The following is a 21,212-nucleotide window of genomic DNA, read 5'->3' on the forward strand; positions in this document are numbered from 1 at the left end:
TGTCTTGTGCTCCAGCTTGCATGATGTGGCACTAATCTCCCATATCTGAGAGATATTTTTTAATTTCAAAATACACTGATTGGTTTGTTCTTATTACAGTGTCAGTATTGAGTGGGAATGTTCCCTGTAGCAGCTACCAGATGTGTCACCTCTTGGTGCCATGCTAGCTATGCTGATATGAAGGGGCTCATTAAAACAAGGAATTGTTCATATTTTGTATGCTTTTAAAGCTTCAGGAACATCATCAATTTATTGTTAATGTACCTGACAGTCTTGTATTTTTCATGACATACATTATTACAGCCAGATAATAATATTAGAAATAGATGTTTATTATAAATGGGTAGATGGGTGTCTTCAGGTTCTTGATAACAAAAGAAAAGTGCCACTTAACAGTTGTCTTCAGTGCAAGCAGAGACTGCATACTTCACTGTCAGGTCCATACTGGTGTATTCAACTGGGTGATTTTTGGTAGATCTGTAGCCTAATTGTTCTTCAAGTCCTTATTTTAAAAATTAAGATAGTGGTGTTTTATGTCCTTTTACAAGAGTCTTCAGATAAAAGGCACAGTTGCAGAATTCCAAATTTATTTAATTATATATGTAGGCTTGCTAACAACCACAGAGGATGTGAACAATTGAAGAGGAATAGCTGAGTAGGATCAGCTGAAATACCTATCCCAGGATAGACAAGAGTTATCCATCACAAAGAATTACTAAATCCAGTCTTGAGGTAGAATTCTTGTAGTCTCATTTTATCCACAAACAAAATGAGTTGTTCCTTAGCTTTGCCCTCCCTCTTTGCCCCCTGTATATTGGCGTGTAAGTAAATGGAGCCTTCTACATTACTAAAAAGTTTTGAAATAGTGCTGTTCAATATCATGGCTATGTATGCGTGCAATAAGCTGAAAATGAAAACAAATGGATGAGGATTTGTAAATAAAGGAAGTGATTTCATTTTGTACTCTCCTAATTCTTGGTCTTTCCCATTAGCCACTAGAGAGCAGCTTTCTACAGGACCTGAAAAAGATGACTGTCCTGCAGAGTTACTGAAATGTAAACAGGGAATGTCTCCAAAGTGATCATGTTTGAAAGTAATTTTATAAATAAGTTCAGGCAGTATGATTGTAGATCATATTGAGTTTGTTCCTGACCCAATTTAAATCTCAACACTTCAGACTTCATGTGTCTGAAGGCATAATGTTCTGTGACTTAAGCATAACTATACATATTCTCATAGGCCATCAATGGGCATAATTTTGGTAAAGTTTGTGATTTTGCAGTCATATCATTGCAGTTTAAATTGAAAAAAAAAAACAAAAAACCAATCAACCAAAAAAAAAATCCAATCAAACCTGTAAGCTGTTTCAAATGGTAAATAAAAAAGCCGTATTAGATGAGAACAAAAGATCACCTAAGGACAGAAATCTACCTCAAGCTGCAGCCAGTTGCAGTTGCCTAGTGAACAGTGCAGGACCTGTAGAGCATGGTCATTCCTTCAATTTACCCTCTCAGCTTTCAGCAGTTGGTAATTATGAGACTTCTTCAACCAAAGGCTGTAGCAAGACCATAATTTTTATCTGCTATCAATGGACTAATTTTCCATGAAATTATCTGCATTTTTTTCTGTCTAAAACACAAAAACCTGTGGAAATATATTTCCCAGGTTCATTATTAACCCTGTAAAAATATATTTCTTTTTTCTTTTCAGTTTTTCTCACTTCATTGCAGCCAACTGCCTCTATGGCTAGTGCTAGAAAAAGTAATAAAACTTGCTCCTTACCTATTTACTTTATATAATCCTTGATTTTAAAGAGTTTTACATATTCCCCTACAGCTCTCTCTTTTCTGACTTTAAGAGTCCTAATTGGTTTTGTCTGTCCTCATTAGAAATCTTCCACTATTCTGATAATCCCTGTTATATTTTTTTTCCATCTTTACTGTATCTACTGTTGCAAGTGAGGTGGTCTCTTCGATAGTGCAGTTTTCTGTTTCATTGCCCACTATTTCTTAATGATTTTTAAAATTTGGGGTTTATCTATCATCAGGTTGACATTTTATGCTTATTTTCTGGAATAATTTTATGATTTCTTGAGTAGTGATAGTTAATTTAGAATCATCCACTGTGTATGGTAAATTTCCTGTGGAGGTACATAATTTTGCATTTATCAGGACTTTATTTCATCTATCATTTTGATGCCTACTCATTCACTGTTGTAATATCCTTTCCAACAATATTTTGGCAATTTTACTATTGTTTACCCTGCAGATTTGGATAGACATAAAGTTTCTGTACTTTCCCACATAACTTCCTATTAAAACATACTTCCTTGAAGTGTTCAGTATTGCTGAAGCTTTATGAAAGAAGTTATACTGGGAAGGCTCAGTCACTGATTCTTAACATCTTTTAGCAAAAATAGTATTAATTCTCCCATAACAAATTGCATCAATCAATTTTTTCCCCCAATCTAACCTATATTGTTCCACACAGGAAAAGAAGAAACTGGTCAAATAGTATTTGAGCAAATTATACTCCGTCACACTGATTGTTGACAAGGCATTTCTTGGTCTCACCTCTGACTCCTGGCATACTTTTACAAGAGTGGAAGAGAATATCCAATGTATATAAATGCTGAAAGTTAATACTTGCCTTTGAACAGCTTTTGCCTTACAGATTAAACAAAATAAAATATTCACAGTTATTTAGCTAAGAACTTAATTATTAGAGAAACTCAATGAAATCTACAGTTCCACATGGCTCCATTTTAACATCAGGATTTAAATACTGCCTAATAGAGTTACCTTGAAGCAAAAAAGATTTTGTCTGAATCCCGTAGGGAATCTGTGGCAGGCCCTGGAACAGCACAGAACCCAGTAGTCTATTCCTGGACTATCACATGTATTGATTAATTTAGTAATAATTATTGTTCTTTTAGATTAAGTGGATGGACACCTGCACTAAGTCACAATGGATTTGCCTCTGGAGGCCTACAGTGACACACACTTTAATTTAGTATACCAGAAATTTGGTGGAGATTCAATAACTAAAATGTGGATAGAAGATAGAGTACTACATTAGGTAGATTGGATCTCACCTCTGCTTTCTAAATAGAAGGTATGGTTGGAGTGGGCCAGTGGCTTCTTTTCTGAGATAGTATCCTTACAAGAGGAAGGTCTATTTGCTTAGCTCAAAGGGTTTATAGCCATGTTGGGGGTGAAACCTGCTAGGCAGGGGATGAAGAAAGAGACTTGCAGTTTAGCAGCACTCCCCGCAGCAGGGAACACAGTTCAATCTAGAGGACAGCAGCTAGGCAGGAGTAAATGGTTCTTACCTGAGCTTCTCATAAAGCAAGGACATGAGCATCCCTAAAAATATTATTGGTGCTGACAACCATTGTCAGTTCTCCGCAGAAATCTAAGAAATCTTTGAATAGTTTACCAGAGTAAGAAGTTGTCTTTTACACTTAAATTTTATTTTTCACCATAATTTACTTTGTATAGTGAGATATGTTACGGAAAATTTGATGACTCATGTTTTTACCTCCTATATTCTCAGATGCGCACAAGTTTTATCTATTTCTTCTTCTCTCCAATGTAGACTTGCCTGTCAATATCAGGGCGTCTTGAATGGACATTGATCCTTTCTTTCCTTGGCTGAGGTAACAGAGCAGTAGGGGTGAAAGAGGTTAATTCTGCTTCAGTTACTTTTTCCTGCTTAGAAGGAAGGCGGCTCTGGCTAACCCAAGTTCCTTTTCCACAGAACTGCATTGTTTGCCAGGGACAGCAGTGTCCCATATCTTCACTGTAATTCCAATCAGAATGTCATCAGGCTATAGGCAAACCACTGGGTAAACCACTACCACAGTCAAAGCAGTGCCATGCAGCATAAAGCAGGAACCAGCTGGTGCTGCATTCATTGCATAAAGGTATGCTGTTGCCTTAACAGAGAAGCAGTAAGCACAATATTATCAGATTATCCTTTTCTTGAGTAAAAAAATACTCTCTCTCCAGAGAGGTCACCTACATCACTAAGAAGCACTCAGGCATTTGGTGTTATGTGAATGTTATTTTTTTTTTCCTATTTTTCCATTAATAATAGGAATTTGCTTTGGAAAAGATGCTGTAGTTGCCCTCAAATAATTGCATTAAAATCTGCTGTCTAGCAGGGATTAGAAAGTCATAGACATGCATCATTTAAAACATTGACTAATAAGTTTACAGGAAGAAAGGTTAACTGTCAGGTTTTTTACAATTTTGTGTAAGGTATCATGCGATATGAAATTAAAGTGAACACTGTTAGCGTTCCCCTCCTAGTGTAATATACAATTAAAAATTGGTCAAAATCAATTATAAACACCTCTCTTTTTTTGACAGGTCATGACTAGATAGAAGATTGGGTTTTTTTGTAAATTCGAGGCAGTAATTTACTGTCAAGCAAGGGAATTTAAAAGGGTAGATTTAAGTAGCTAACCCAAAATTGTCAGGTTCAGTTTTGCTTCTGGGATTTGCTATTGTTGTTTTGGTTTTTTTGGGTTTTGTTGGTTTGGGTTTTGTTTGGTTTTTTTTATTTTTTATTTTTTTATTTTTGCTAGGCTAGGCACTGTAGAAAGCTCTGGCTCAGGCAATGTAATTTGCCTTTCATAGTCTATCACAAGCCTCATGATTATTTCTTACAACAGAATATTCAGTGCAACAAATTAGTAGATTCTGCTGTGTTGGTTGGGCTGCATTCCAATTCCTGCCTTAGTGATGTTGGCTGCCTTCAGCACTGCCAGCACAATAATTATTGCTGTGTTTTCTAGACCTCATGAAACCAGCAAGGTGATCACCCCCTTGGAACAGCTGGGGATAGAGGTATAAAAAAGTGGGAAGAAATTGCTGCAACTCTGTGCTATCTTGCCAGCAAGTGCCACTTGAATGATGACAGCTATTGGCAGGGATAGGCCTCTGCTGGGGGAGAGCTTGCAGCAGTGCTAGATTATAGCTTTTGCTGCTTCCAAGAGGAACTGCTGTGGGCACTGAATTAAAGAAAGCAAATTGGGAGGTGGGGAAAACAAAGATTCGAAGGCAAATGCAGAAGGGTGGAGGATAAAATCTGACAAGGAGCCAATTTTTGGTTTACTGTATGTGATTGGCTCTCCTTATGAATAAAAAACCTGCCACAAGCACTGTCATGTCAGCTATGCAGGTTTGTTAGGCAGCCTTCCTTACAATGTTAAGGTACCAACTGGTGTCAACAAATAGATGCTATTCTTCTTTCAATACAGAGAAGTATAATATTTTTCATCAGGTTTTTACCATATGAAGAAGAGAAGGAAAGTTTTAAAAGCCTTATTTTAGTTATTTAACAATATTTTCATCATTAACATGTTTTCTGGCAATGTGCCGCTGTGCTTGAGTGCACAGTTTGAGTTAACAAATGAGTTTAATACAGGACACAACACTAGCCTTCAGTACACAGAATAAACACCCAGTAAAAATCTGACTTTAGTCTCAAATTAGTTGATGTAAGTCATTCTCAGATAAATGTTTTTGACTGCTTTGACTGTTTTGGACCTACCTTTCTTCTGAAACTTTTAATTTTATTCCAAATACATTTTTTCTGGACAATCTACTTGCATGGAAGTGTATATTTTTTACACCATTCTCATCACTACTAACATAACAGCTAGTAGCTCTATATAATATATCAAGCATTCATCTTGTGTGTTTATTCTTTTGTCAGAGCTTTGCATCTATTCTTTTCCATGTCCCTCACATTTTAATTTCTCTGTATAACAGACTAGGAGGAGAGCTTTGCTTCTCTCCAAGTTGGAATTTTGTTAGATTTTTCCCTTTTTCTTAAGAGGAGGAAATATTTGTATCCATACATTAATTGGCTACAAAAAAGGAGTTCAGCACACCTAATTAGTACATTACTCATTACAGACTAGCTTTATATTCATTTAATTTGTAATAGGGGCTAGGGTAAAGGACTGATCAGACTGCTTCTTAATTTTATTGAAATGTTAATGTTGGAAAAAGCCAGAGAATGAGAGTATCATCTGTACTGTTTACTTATATTACAGAGGCTGTGTTTCCAGGGGCAGTTGATAGTTTTTTTTCAAAACAGAAAGCTTAGGGTATTTTTTCAAAACAGAAAGCTTAGGGTCCCACTCATTAAAACATATTTTTACATAAAATCAGGAAAAACCCACCTCTTTGTGTTTTCCTTGAAACATTCAATGGGAGCAGTGTCTGACTGAGTCACTCTAGCAGTCCATGGGAGCTGGATGACCTGGAGTTTTCCTATAATGACAATGACAGCACAGAGTGCTTCATGTGCTGCCTTTTTCCCCCTTATAATTGTGTTCCAAAAAAGATTGAATAAAAATGATTAAATATTGAAATATCATGCAAATTAGCCAGTTCAAATAAAAAATTCTTGAACTAGCCTATGAGAATACCACATTTTCTTTATTAACCAAAAAAAAAAAAAAAAAACCAAAAAATCCAAAAACCTTGATGCTTTGGATTGAAATGTATGTTCATAGAACTGTGTTGTAGACAATAATCAGTGTTCCCCAGCTGCCATTGAATTTAAAGGTGTTGGACCTGGGAATTGGGACACTGAACATCTGGAAGATGAGATCTGAGACCTTGTGCTTCTCCCTTGGACTCAGTGTAGAGACCAAATGACAAGTCTGACTCTAAGGCAGCCATGTTGCAGAGAAAATGCCTTCATTCCTTCCACAGTACTTGAAGTTCTCTAAGGATGGATGTCTTTAAACTCAGGTAATAGGCCAAGTTCATCAGGTAGAAACTTTTCTGTCTATAACTGATGTCAATTATCTTCCTTCCATAAAGTGATCTGCATAGTTTAAATATCAGTTTTCAGGTGATGCCAAGGCATGAAAATGTAGCAGGTGCTTCAAGTAATCTGTGTAGTAATAATGATTACTCCAGTAGAAGCATCTTAAGAGAGAGATTTCTGTAAGAACAGTAAAGTCAGCATTCTGCTTATCCTTGTTTAGTTGTGGAATGAGATTACAAAGGAGCCCTCTGTGTCTTACAGTTCTGACATGGACTACTTGACATTCTCTCATCGTGTCATTCTCTCTCTTGCTTTGTGGACACTTATATGCCTGAATACAAATAAAACCAACAGGACGCAACAACTGGTGACTCTAGATTGGCTATTTTCACTTGATTTTCACTCTGATACTAAACGCCTGGTTTTTATTATTATGATGAGACTCAGACCTGATGAGATAATGAGTGATCCCTGCCAACTCCACTCAAAATAATTTGACTAATGAGGTTTCTTACAGGTGTGCCTTTCCTGCTGAGAACTAGAGACTCATTTTTTGCTGTTGTTATAGGGTAATTTTTTTTTTCAGGTCGTAAGCCAGAGTATGTTCTGGAGTGAGAATCATACACAGAAGATAGGTTCACTATCTGAACATGCCTGAGATACTTCCTTCTGTAAATTCCATTACAACATTACCACATCATTCTTGAGTGTACAAATGTAATATAGCATAATATGAACCAGTGTATAGAAACTAGTTGTATTTTTCTTTAAAGAAACCGAGACCTATTTTATTGATAAATATCTCTTTAAGGACAGAAACAATTTGAAAGTATTTGATCAGGCTAATCTTTCTGAATGATCTCTGCATGCTTGATTTTGCCTTCAGGCTTTACTGCAGGCCAATTCAGATTTTTCAATTGTAAATTAATATCAAATCTTAATTCAAAAACATTTTTACATTTAGAATTGATTCAGGCTTTCTCAGCAGTGTCAGTAAAATTTAATTTTGCCACCTTAAAGCAAAGTGTGGGTGCCAGTGCTTCAATGTTCTTGCTAGAAGGATGTGAACAGGGAAGAGAGAGAGAAAGATTAAGAGAGAGAGATAGAGGGAGAAATAAGGATCAGCGAAAGAGATGGAAGGAAACTCATATGTTGACAGTGTTTAATTCCCACTGGTGGTCACTAACCCATCTGCTGTGATCCCTCCTTTGGCGACAGTCACAGCTAGCCTTCTTGTTACACCCCCTTGCTGGGATTTGTCAGCTGAGTTTTTTGTGCTACAATATTATCTTGGTTTTAAGCTAAAACAGAACCTCATAACTTGACCCAATTTATCAGTTTGAGAGCAAACCATTTTTATGCACCTCTCCCTGTGTTTGGTGGCGTGCAAATATGTCATATTAAATAATTCATAAATTTTTGTTACAAGTGTTCGTGAACAGGAAATAAAATATGCTACAGGGATTAAAACTTCTAGCACGTGTTGCTAAAGTTCATCCTGTAACTGAACTACTAACTTCTTGATAGTCTCATGGGTAGAAGAGTTTTACATGAGATGGATTGTTAAAGTTTTCTTTCAGACACAGAAAAGAATGTGTTCTGGCACATCTCTAAGTCTTGCTACTGGTGGCCAGCCAGAAACAAGAAACTCTGTTGTCTGAAGGCAGACACATATGCACACACCCACAAAATTTGCTGTACCCTGATTTTAATATTTGTGATCTAAATTGTGTCATGAACTTAAGGCTCTAACCCATCTAAGTTATTGGGAGTAAGTGTGCCATTGTATAGAAAACTTAGAAACAAGTAAATTATCTGAAATGCTCTGCTGGTTTCAAGAGTATTGAAATGTAATATGCCTCACAAATTCTGGATTTTTGTTGTTGTTTTAGGGATTAGTAAAAGTGAATTTGGTCTTGTACAGTAAAAACTATAGCCATTTGAGGTTCAATTATCTCTACAATGCTGTGTAGATACACCTCTCACTACTACATAACAGCAAACCTACTGTAGAAAACTTGTACTTTGCATTTTTTATTATTGCCGTGCTCAGTTAGGGAAGGCAGCAGCTGAGATTAAGAATGCACTCTGTACCTGAGGAGAGGTTTGTTGTCCTTAGTAGGTCACAGCAGAAATCCACTTATACACAATATGATGCAGGAATGTGGTCCTACACGGGATTTTTAAAAACTATGATTAACTTCTTATCAAGAGTGGTGAAGGCCTATTCCTTTTCTCAGCAACATCAAATGGATTAAGGATGGTGGCTTAGTATTATATATGTGATTCCTCTGAGGAACGAATGGACAAGTGGAAACTAATTCCTTCTTGATTTTAATTTGAATTACCTGTTCTTGCTATGGTTTTGATGATTTGATGGTTTGTATTAGATGAGCCAAGAACGCCATTGTGTCTGCAGCTCTTCACATTATTTAATTTTAGTGTTGCCTTTTTTCTTCCTACCAGAAAAAAAAATTGTTTTTATCTACCCTGATGCCTTACAGTAAAGGACTTGACTCACATGCACATGCACACTTGCAGATGTGTATGTGCATTTCATATAGATTTGACTTTCAAAATATTAATCTGTTTTTCTGCTGGGTGACTGTGGAGAATTTTCTGAGTAACTGGGCCCTCTATCTCAGGATACTATCTGAAATTTTGATGAAAAATTAAATGAACCTCTCTAAGGAGTGGCACAAATAAATGCATTCTGCCTCAAAATGATGGAAGTGGTGGAGGAGTGTTAGCTGGGGATATTGTACTCATGCAGGCAGGCTTCAGCATTAGAAATAGTTCATAAGCTAGAGGCCCAAAAATGCTACAAGTATTTACTTGACTCTTTTTAATTTTCTATGCCATAGAGCAGGAACTGAAAGTTTTTAAAAAATGTAAAAACTAACATAAAAACAGAAGCAAATTATTAGATGGTGTGGGCATCTGATACAACACAGTTTTGCTGAGGGGACTTAATGAGTTAGTGATTAGAGCTTAATTTCTTTAGCTCATTCTTAGTGTGAGCCATTCAATGATATAAACCATGGTTGTTTAATTCTCCTGCACTGTAATTTAAGCTAATACTCTTCTTCCTTTGGAGTTTGCTGAGGGCCTGTTACCACCATTCAGCCAGTTGTGTGACCCTGCCGAAGCCCTGGTGTGCTGAGTGCCTGTGTGCTGTGTTAGCTGTCCAAGGACCTTGGCTGGCAGGGTCTGTACATATCCTTTTGTATGTCTCTGCCTATGTGAACTTTAATTTATATTAGTGCAAAGTTCAGATTCTGTATCATTGTAAAGTAGTCATGGTTGAGTTTTTTCTCAAGGAGCTTTCTGAGCAAAGGCACTCAGTCATTTTCCATTTTGGAGTTTGTGTTATAAATCATCTTTTGACTGGTTTCTTCTTTGTGGTTCCTGTCTGAAATTCTAGTCCAATCATATATTTTAAGAATCATCTCCAAATGTTTTTCATTTTCCTCTGGAAATTCAATTCATAGATCCCTCAAGGTCAGTAACACTGTTAATCTATTAACAACCAGCCTCTGACAAGAATCTGAAAATAGTTTTTGAGCTATGCCTATTTGACACTATATGGGTTCATTTTATTTTGCATTTATTTTTACAACAGTTTGCCGGAGTCTGGAATAAATAATGCAGTAGTAAAATAGTTCCCTTTAAATAAAGTCTTCTGTAATTTTATCAGTGAATACATCAAACAATCTGCCTAAGAAGACAGTGTGGTGTTTATTTTCTAACATTAGAACCTCACTGTCCATAACCCTACATTCTGAGTTCGCTGAATTATTAGAGTGGAATTGAATTAAAACATCTTTTTTTTCCAACCATATTACACTTTTTCATCCAAAGCATCCATTTTCCCTTTTCTCAATTTAAACTCTTTCCCAGAATCATAGAATTGCAGGATGGTTCAGATTGGAAGGGACCTTAAAGATTATCTAGTTCCAACACCCCTATCAAGGACAGGGACACCTTGCCCACATTTCTCAAAGCCCCATCCAGCCTGGCCTTGAGCACCTCCAGAGACTGAGGAGTCCACAACTGCTCTGGGCAACCTGTTCCAATACCTTGCCACCCTCACAAGAAAGAGTTTCTTAGAGTTCCTAATATCTAATCTAAACCTACCCTCTTTCAGCTTAAAGCCATTTCCCCTTGTCATGTCATTACATGCCCTTGTTAAAAGAATGCCTCTCCAGTTTCTCGTAAGCCCCTCTTTGCTGCTGGGAGGCTGCTATAAGGCTTCCCTGAAGCCTTCTCTTCTCCAGGCTGAAGAGTCCCAGCTCTCAGCCTGTCTTCATAGGAGAGGGGTTCCAGCCCTGTGACCACCTTAGTGGCCTTAGTGGACTTGTTCCAACCAGTCAACACCTTTCTTGTATTGAGGACCCCAGAGCAGGATGCCACACTCCAGCTGGAGTCTCACCAGAGCAGAGTAGAAGGACAGAATCCCTTCCTTCACCCTGCAGGCCACACTGGGTTTTGATGCAGCCTAGGATGGGGTTGGCTTTCTGAGCTGCAAGTGCACTTTGCCAGGTTGTGTTTTGCTTTTTGTCCACAAACAACCTCAAGTCTGTCTAACCAGCACTGCTCTCAATCCATTCTCTGCACAGCCTGGATTTGGGCTTGGAATTGCCCGAATCCAGGTGGAGGACCTAGCACTTGGCCTTGTTGAACTGTATGAGGTTCATACAAATGGACATCTGAAGCCTGTCAAGGTTCCTCTGGATGACATCCCTTCCCTCCAGCGTGTCAACTGCACCACAAAGTTTGGTGTCATCAGCAAACTTGCTGAAGGTGTGTGAAACCGCACTGCCCCTGTCAATAACAAAAATGTTTAAAGTGCCAATACCAACCCATGAGGAGGAAGCAAGAAAATTCCTTGACTTTAAGGATATTTCTTTGTTAGTTCTTTCCTTTCTCTCTGTAGTATCCTTGAAACATCATTAAACATTTGATGCTAGCAGGTATGATTTAAGTGCAGTTGTTTAACCAAAAATTTTGAAGTAAAGGGATAAAATGCTTTCAAAATCAGATTCATATTTTCTCTTGCTATGTAAGGAAATCCCTTATGATTCTGACACCTGTGGAAAAGGAGAAAGCTACATAATACTATTTTTAATAGTCTTTGTTACTACTTTGTCCTACTTTCCACTTTCCTCCTTTTAGAAACACAGATAGTGAGATTTTTTTAAAAAGTAACTCATGTAGATAGTCTTTTTTATATTTATGTCTGTTTGGAGATAAGTTTTAGTTTCTCTTCACCTTCGTCTCTTCAGGAAGTGAGAATAAAGATCTAGTTCTGTCCTGTAATTTCCATTTCATAAATCCACAATGCACCTTGCCATGTTAGTGTGATCTTCTAAGGAATAGTTGCATTTCCACAGCATTTCATCTGTGCATACCTGACCAGAGTGCTGCCATTTCACATATCCAGCAGCTCTTGCACACAGCTGATTCTTTGAAGTGACATGAGAAAACCTAATAGCAAATCTGCCTGTGGCAAATGAGAGGTAGATATACATGGGCAGAAGTGGCGCAGACTCATCTTTTTCTTCTGTGTTTAGCCCATGCCTTGTGTGCCCTGCTGTCTGGTATTTACTCACCCCAAGTTCAACATGACCACAAAATCTGAGAGTGGTTGCTTGGTACTGAAGGAATTGCTAGTAATGGGGAAAAATGAAAGAGTACATTGTGTATGAAAAGGAAAGATTCTCGCAGAATAGCCATTTATCCAATGCATTCCATAAGCAAGTTTTGGTGGAACTGCATCTTTCTCCAAGTAAACAAAACATGTTGATGCATGGTAGCACAGTTTCATTTTTGACTAGAAGTCATGTCAGGGATATGAGGATTTCTGCTTTTTATACAATTAACTAGCAAGCTGCAATTTCCTCTGTAATTGGCATACTTAACTGGATGATCTCCTGCTGTTTGAATGATTTGCATCTTCCCATGTATTGTTTCTGCTTGCTGGATCTCTACTGTTACTAAACTAGAAGCAGTCTTGTGTACAGTCTATACTCTTTTTGCTACTGCCTTGCTATTCTCATTTACTCTTTGTTTGTCTGATGAAAATAAGAGCTCTGTGCTCAGAGGGAACATTTTCCCTTTGTTACCCGTTTAACAGCACTTAGGTGTAACAGGTCTTTTGTTGATACACCTAATAGACTTCACACTGACCTATGTAATACTGCTTCATGCCACATGTTGACCTTTTTTTAATGTAAATTACTGTGTCTGTAGTCAAGGAAATATTTCTTAATTAAAAACTTAGAAGCATAGACAATCTGAGTTTTCATGCAGTTCTTAATACAGCTTGATCTTAGTTTTATTTCTTCTTTATTTCTTCATCCCATTGTCACCATTAGACATGTCTTGGGATTTTGGGAACTCTTCTGAGACTTTCCTCTGCTAGGGAGAGTTGTAGGATAGCACAAATAGTTCAGAAAGATTTTGGATAATGTAGGAGCATAATTTCTTTCAATAAATATATAAAATAAAATGGTAGTCAAAATACTAAGACTGGTTATAAGAAGGATGCATTGTGTGAAAGGAGTCATTGTTGAAAAGAGAAATTCAATGTTTGACATGAAACCTGAACACTCAAATTTGAAATTACATGGCTGGCAAACTTTCCCAGGATTATTTTGGCAGTCTCCATCTCAAAGTTCAACAAGTGTCAGTACACAGCATATAATTAACAGCCTTTTTTACATTTGCAATGCTGATGTGAATGTAGGCTGTTTTTTAATGAAAAGTTTTCTTATTTAATTTCAAAAAGAAACTGTCCATGTGATAGTGGACTGTGACATGAAAATTAAAAAATTTTCCATAGCTGTACCATACAAAAGCAGTAGTTAATTACTTATTTAGTACTTGATCTCAAAAGGTGTTTTTTTTTTCTACATTAACAGAGTGGCTGACACATAAACCTAATTCAGTTCACACACAGCATAACATAAAATCAGTAAATAATCACCTGTTATTTAATGAAACTTAATCAAGAAACAACCACGTGCTCTTTTTTCTTTATCTTCCTCTGTTTCTCTTTCTCTTCCTCTCTTTCTCTTCCTTTCTCTTTCTCTTTCTCTTTCTCTTTCTCTTTCTCTTTCTCTTTCTCTTTCTCTTTCTCTTTCTCTTTCTCTTTCTCTTTCTTTCTCATGTGTGTGGTGTCTAAATTGCTGTTGTTTTAATTAATAATAATAATTTTATTTTTTAAATTTATTTTCATTATTTACATTTCATGAAGTTCATCTATTCACCATTCCAGTTAGTGAAATTTTTGGAATGCTGTCAAAGAAACTCCCTGATCTTTCTGTCTAAATTCACTTCACTATTACATTGCCTTCTAATATTAACATACATATTATTTTTGTCAAAACACGTCATTCTACCTATAGGTTGGGCTACAGTGATGAATTTTTACATAATGTTAGAACACCAGTTAAGGGACACCTGCTGTTGGAATTGTGAAATGATTTCTACTGGTACTCTTAGGAAGGCATTTTTTTCTAATATCTGATCTGCCTGTTTGGAATGATATTGCTTATAAACAGTAAACATCAGCCTGGGATAGTTTCTCAATTGATTTTTAATATTATTTATCTAGAGTCTTGGGGAAGTTTATACTTCAGCTGGTGTTTCTGACAATGGAAGAAAGTAAACTAGAACCATTATCAGTAGAGCCAGGTCAAAAAGTTGTATGTATTTGGTTACAGGTAAAAGCCCACTGACAGAATAGCTGGGGTAGAGAGAAGAGATAAAAATCAAAATGCAGTGAAGTCGTGGAAGAGACAGGACCAGGCTAAAGGATGGTGTTGTAAATGGAAACAATATAGCTGAGAAGATGTCATAAACCTATCACATCTTTTCAGCACTGATACCCTAAAACATTGTAATAAAAACACTGACAAAAGCACTGACACCCTAAAATGTTTGCTGTTGTATATAAGAGTGATTTGTGTTTCTCCTCCTGCAAACATACCATTCTAGGTGAACAGTTTTGTATCTTGGTAGAATATAACTCAATAACCAGTGAGAAGTGCAGCTTTCATTGAAACTAGAAACATTTCAAACTCATTTTACTGCTGACAAGTATTTTTTTAACTCAGAGCAATTGTCTTGGATGTGGGAAGGGGAAATACCTTTATATATGTTTTCTGGTTTGTGCTAATCTATTTATGCTTTTGCTTTTTAATCATAGGTTTCTGTGCTCGAGAGGCAGATATTTGACTTCCTTGGTTATCAGTGGGCACCCATCCTCGCAAATTTTATACACATTATTATAGTCATACTTGGCTTATTTGGAACCATCCAGTATAGACCTCGTTACATAACAGGAGTGAGTATTTAATTTCATTTACTTCCTTTGATATGCATGTGATAAAACAAACAAACAAACAAACAAACAGAAAAGCACTCCAAACTGCATCATTCTTAAAGCAAATATAAATCTTATCTTGGTTTAATTTTCTTCTGTAACATTTTTACATTTACTTACTGTGCTTTTGGGACACCTGCAATTATCAACTGGTAACAGTCTCCAAAATTTAAAAGTCAATATGGTCATTAAGTGCATGACAATATGAACTTTCAAGTGGAGTCAGCTTAAGGATTTACAACACCTTCAGTATTAGGGGAATTTAGAGCTAGTCTAAATGTTAGCCATAACTTTCCTAGATACATTGGACTTCCCCAACAGAGGGGTTATTCATTATAGGTACTTATTATTGTTATTAACTTCTGTTGCTAGAGTGCTTATCTGTTATGTACATGCCTCCTAGAATTTATAATCCAACCTGAAAGTGAGATATGATGTTATGGTAAGAAATAATGGACTGAGGGCTCCAGTATGAAAATAAGGATTTGGACCTTAATTAATGTTTTTAATCCATTTCTTTTCTTATTCAGCTACACCTTATACACAGACTTAGTATGTCTGTACTCTCTGGCACAATGCAGTATTAATTAAATCCTCTTTTCATACTCTGGGTTTGTGGGGTTTTTGCCATTTGTACTTCTACAAAGAAAGAATAACAGCAACTCTGAAAACCATCATTCAGAATACCTTTTGTTCCATTTTCATAACAATATTACTGTCAAAATTGACTATTAATTCATATAAAGCTTATATACATTTGAGAGACAGGAGTTGAAAAATTTGCCCATACACAACCATATTTTCATGTCAGATGAAAGCAAGGGGATCTTAAAATGATAGAATGGTTTGCATTGGAAGTAAGCTTAAAGATCACCTGGTTCCAGCCTGGCAGGGGCACCTTTCAGTAGACCAGATTGCTTTAAACTCCACTCCAACCTGCTCTTGAGCCCTTCTGGGGATGGGGCATCCACAGCTTCTCTGGGCAACATGTTCTAGTGTCTCACCAGCCCCACAGTGAGGAAGATTTCCTAATATCTAATCTGAACCTATTCTCAGTTTGCTCTTTCAGTTTAAAGCCTTTACCCCTTGTCTCTGTTAACTCCACTGAATCTGTACCCTCTTCTGCAAAGTCTCTCTCTTAATTGTTCCCTCATACACCAGCAGTCACTCAGAATATAGAAATATTTTGCTTTTACCCCTGTGCTACCATCCATATTGCATTATGTGATGCCAAGAAAAATACATTAACATTTGTGTCCTTGTTTCTGTGTCTGTGATCTCCTGTAGGCAAAAAATTTGCATCCACATGTATGATGCCTTCATGCATGCACACAATTTAATATATTTGAGAGAAAGAAAGACAGAGAAGGTCTTTTCACCAGGGCCTGTAGTGACAGAAAAAGGAACAATAGGTTTAAACTGAAAGAAGGCAGGGTTAAATTGAACATAAGGAAGAAAATGTTTACAATGAGGCTGGCAAGACACTGAAACAGATCAGCCAGAGAATTTGTGTATGCCCCATCCTTGGTAGTGTTCAAGACCATGTTGGACAGGACTTTGAAAAATCTAATCTAGAGAAAAATATCCATGCCAATGGCAGGGGACTAAAGGATTTTAAAAGGTCCCTTACAAACTTATGCCTGGTCACATTAAGTCCGTGAGAAAAGGATAGATAATTAGTAGTACATTACTTAACATGTAACTGCTGATATACATGTGAAAAAAAAACAAAGAGGAAGAGGCAATTACCTTATGTCTGAGCTTCTTGCAGTGTCATCAGTCTGCAAAACCATTGGGCCCTAGAGAATACAGCTGAGTTAATCTACGTCTTTTTAAAGACTAAACGTGGTCAATTGCTGAACACACCTAGTGGGATCTACTTAATGTCTTATATGACATGCAGCCCTGACTCTATCAATTCGGGTTTGGAATATTTCTGTTGTTAACTGAAATTTATTATCTTCCTTTTTTAAAAAAAGTATTCAAAGTAGTACATGAAAATGTGCAGCAGTTCATCTTCCATATGTACGTACCAGGATACTATCCAACAACTGTAATCATGCCATGGGAAATTGTAAAGCCTCTGAGCTACCTTTTTGAATTTTAAAGACAGTAAGACGGTCTCCATATGGTGAATGATTTGGCCAGGATTTTTGGTGAGAAAACATTTCAGAAGATTGTTTTGCTAAATCTTGTTAAGAGAACCAATTTTCAGATAAAACAGTTGTTTATAATAAAAGGATTCTTATGCTTAACATTTTTAATAAGTGATGGCATTAATACACCTTATTGACATAATTTATCTTCCAGATAATGGTTTTATTTATAATAAGAAGTATGTGTACACAAGCTCAGCACAGAAATTGTTAAAAAATATATCTTCACAGAATCCCATAATGGGTAAGGTTAAAGGGACCACAGTGGAATATCGAGTCCAACTTCCCTGCTCAAGCAGGGTCATTCTAAAACTCATGGCACAGGATGGCATCAAGATGGTTTTTAATATCTCCAGTGAGGGAGACTCTGCAACTTCTCTGAGCAACTTGTTCTACTGCTCATTCATCTGCACAATAAACAAGTTTTCCTCTTATTTTACTTCTGCTTTCTTTATAACAGGGGAAAAAATATGTTTAAAACCATTTAACAAAAAGGATGATGAAATTAAGTAGAATGGTCATTGTGCATTCTTGTCAGCCTGCAAGACACAAAATTTCAAAGTCTGTGAAGTCAGACTCCTACCTGAATCTGCTCTCTGTAAAAGGTTTTCTTAGGAAGTACTTTTCCATTCTGAGACAAACTGTACTTACTGTGTTGCAACTGAAATGTAGGCATTTATTTATAGAAGGAGGCACACAGACATTACTTCTCTGCTCTACACAGATTTTCAGAGCAAATGATAATTTGGGAACATAAGCAATAATTTTCTGCATAATCATTTTGAGCTAATGCCCAATAATATTATAAGTACAATTAAATAAATGACCTTGAACATTTTAGTAGTAGCTCTGTCTGGTAGCTGTCACAGGAGGCTGTGAATCAAGATTCTGATTCTGTTTCAAGCTGTGCTATTGGAAAGATGATTTGTTTGTTCAAGTTTGTTGAAGCACACATAATAATATTCTTCAGTTTCTTCCTTGATACAGTAGCTTGGCATGGATGGGAATATTTTTTTCTGTTGTTCTTAGAATCATAGAACCATAGAATGTGCTGAGTTGGAACGAACTTATCAGGATCATTGAGTTCAATTTCTGGCCCTGCACAAGACACTCCAAGACTCACACCGTGTGAGTGTGTGTGTCCATGTGTGTGCCTGAGAGCATTGTCCAAATTCTTCCTGAACTCGGACAGGCTGGTGCTGTGATCACTTCTGGGGGGAGCCTGTTCCAGTGCTCAACCACCCTGTGCGTGAAAAATCTTTTTCTGATATCCAGCCTGAACTTTTCCTGTCTCAGCTTTATGCCATTTCATTAAGTCCTGTCACAAGTCACCAGGGAGAAGAGGTCAGTGCCTATCTCTCCATTTCCCCTTGTGAGGATGCTGAAAACCAAAATGAGGTCTCCCCTCAGGTTCCACTTTTCTAGGCTGAACAAACCAAGTGACCTCAGCCCCTCTTCATAAGGGGCTCCAGACTATTCCCCATCCTTTTGTCACTCCTTTGGATGTTCTTTTATAAATCACTATCTCTTTTATGTTGTGCTGCCCAAAAGTGCTCTTAGGGTTGAAGGTGAGGCCGCCCCAGTGCAGAGCAGGGCAGGACAATCCCCTCCCTTGCCTGGCTGGTGATGCTGTCCCTGATGCTCCCCAGGACACATTTGGCCCTCTTGGCTGCCAGGGCACTGCTGACTCATGCTCAACTTGCCACTGACCAGGACCCCCAGGTCCCTTTCCATGGGACTGCTCTCCAGACTCTTATACCCCAGTTTATAAAAACCAGGGTTACCCCATTCCAAGTGCTGAATCTGGCACTTATACTTGTTAAATTTCATATGGAGATGATTGCCCATCTCTCTAATTTGTCAGAGTCTCTCTGCAGGACCTCTCTGCCCTTGAGGGAGTTGATGGCTCCTCCCAGTTTGGCGTCCTTTCCAAACTTAGTACTCCTTTGAGTCCTTCATCCAAGTCATAAATGAAGATATTGAAGAGCACAGAGGTGCCTATGGAGCCCTATGGAACCCCACTAGTGACAGGACACTAGCCTGATGTGACCCCATTGACTATAAACCATTGTACCCAGCTCATGTTGCTTACCCATCACATAACACAGTTATCTAGCTGTGAACTGGACACTTTGTCCAGAACGTTGCTGTGGGAGACAGTATCAAAAACTTTGCTGAAGTCCAAAAAGAATACATTTCCTTGCATTTCTAGATCAACAAAAGGTGGGTTAGCCTGATGTAGAAGGAAATCAGGGTTGATAAGCAGGATTTTCCCTTCTTGAAGCCATGCTGACTGTTACTGATGACTGTGTTGTCCTCCAAGCATTTTTCAATATCTCCTGGAATAATATTTTTCCATTATTTTGGCAGACACTGAAGTGAGACTGATAGACACGTAGTTTCCAGGGTCCTTCTTCTTGCCATTTTGAAAACTGGGACAATGTTAGCTAGCTTCCAGTCAGCTGGAAGTCTACCTCTCTGGATTCCCAGTGCTACTCAGAAATGATCCAGAGAGGCTTTGCGGTGTCATCAGCTAGCTCTTTGAGGAATTTGGATTAATCTCATCAGGCTACATAGATTTGTAGGGATCCAGCTGGAGCAGCAGATCCCACAAAAGTTCAGGATCAATTGGGAGTTATGCATTCTCACTGGCATGGTCCTCCAGCTCAGGGGACTGAGACCTTTGTGGCCCATTCTCCATGTTGAAGACAGAGGGAATGAATGCATAAACAACCCTGTCTTTTCTCTGTCCCTTATGTGTTCATACCTATATATTCATTTCTGTATTTCAATGTGTTTAGTTAATGAATAAATTATTTCTATAACTCACATAGATTTCTGATAATTTTATTTCTAATGTGAGTAACAGAACAGTTAGCTATTACATCTACTATATTTCAGAGAAGACCAGCCCCTTAGACTTGTATTTCTGGCACAAATGGGCTTGAAAAAACAAATTCCTGCAACTATCACTAATTCCAGCAACAAAATTATTAAATTTTAGGATATTCTGTCACTCAATTTACTAAAATCTTTGCTGAATGTGAGCTAGAAAGCAAATTGAACAAGACTGAAGTAAATCCACTTAAAACTGGAGATGGTACTTGTATGAAACATTTTTCATTATCCATGCTGTTCTCAGTATAAAAATTTTCAGGATTTCTTTTTTTCACTCAGGCAGAAAATAGTGTGATGCAAGGTGATTTATATTTTAGTACTTAGAAACCAGATCAACCAGGAAGTGTGTGACCACAGTTATATTTCCATGTTAGTAAGAAAATCTGTGTAAGAATACTTAATTACTAATATGTCAGGACTAATCCAAATAAGCACCAATCCAATGGTAAAGTTAAAGCCAAACAAACAAGAGAGGTATCTCAGAGATAAGCAATGAAAGATGATGACAACAGAATAGTAATTTCCTCAGATTTCATAGAATTCCAGGAATTAAACTTCACATGTGCCTTAAACAGGGAGGACAGAACAGCTTTTTATTTGAGAACTGCATGTGTATTAAGATGTTCTTACACTTGGGAAAGACAAGTGAAGGTTGTCATCCATTAGTTTCAAGTGGCTGCATCATGAGCACTACCATTACATTTTCAATTAGAAAAGATTCAGAAAACACAAATGATGCAAGATTGAGGAGGTGATAGCAACCGCACAAAGTGGCCATTATGGAAAGCTCTGCCTACATCTAAATAGAACAAATGCTCAGGTGAAATTTTAACAAAATAGTTCCTCAATGCTTACTCGTTTTATTCTTAGGGCTGTTGATTAAAAATAAGGTATGTAAATGGTTTTTCTTCAATTGAAAGGGAACCAGATGATTTTTAAAAAACCGAATTATATCTAGTCATCCACTAACAGTGACT

At 37.3% G+C, this 21,212-nt stretch overlaps 1 protein-coding gene across 1 annotated transcript in view; it reads left to right on the forward strand.

Moving 5' to 3' along the window:
* The window catches only part of NKAIN2 (sodium/potassium transporting ATPase interacting 2), a 512,690-nt gene that overhangs the window by 219,156 nt on the left and 272,322 nt on the right, over positions 1-21,212 (forward strand). The window contains exon 2 of the mRNA XM_041423840.1: positions 15,005-15,142. Coding sequence (XP_041279774.1) covers positions 15,005-15,142 — 138 coding nt within the window. The remainder of the gene's footprint in view (positions 1-15,004; positions 15,143-21,212) is intronic.

Source organism: Onychostruthus taczanowskii, unplaced genomic scaffold (assembly GCF_017590055.1).
Source record: "Onychostruthus taczanowskii isolate IOZ18803 unplaced genomic scaffold, ASM1759005v1 scaffold8, whole genome shotgun sequence".
In the NCBI taxonomy this organism is placed as follows: domain Eukaryota; kingdom Metazoa; phylum Chordata; class Aves; order Passeriformes; family Passeridae; genus Onychostruthus; species Onychostruthus taczanowskii.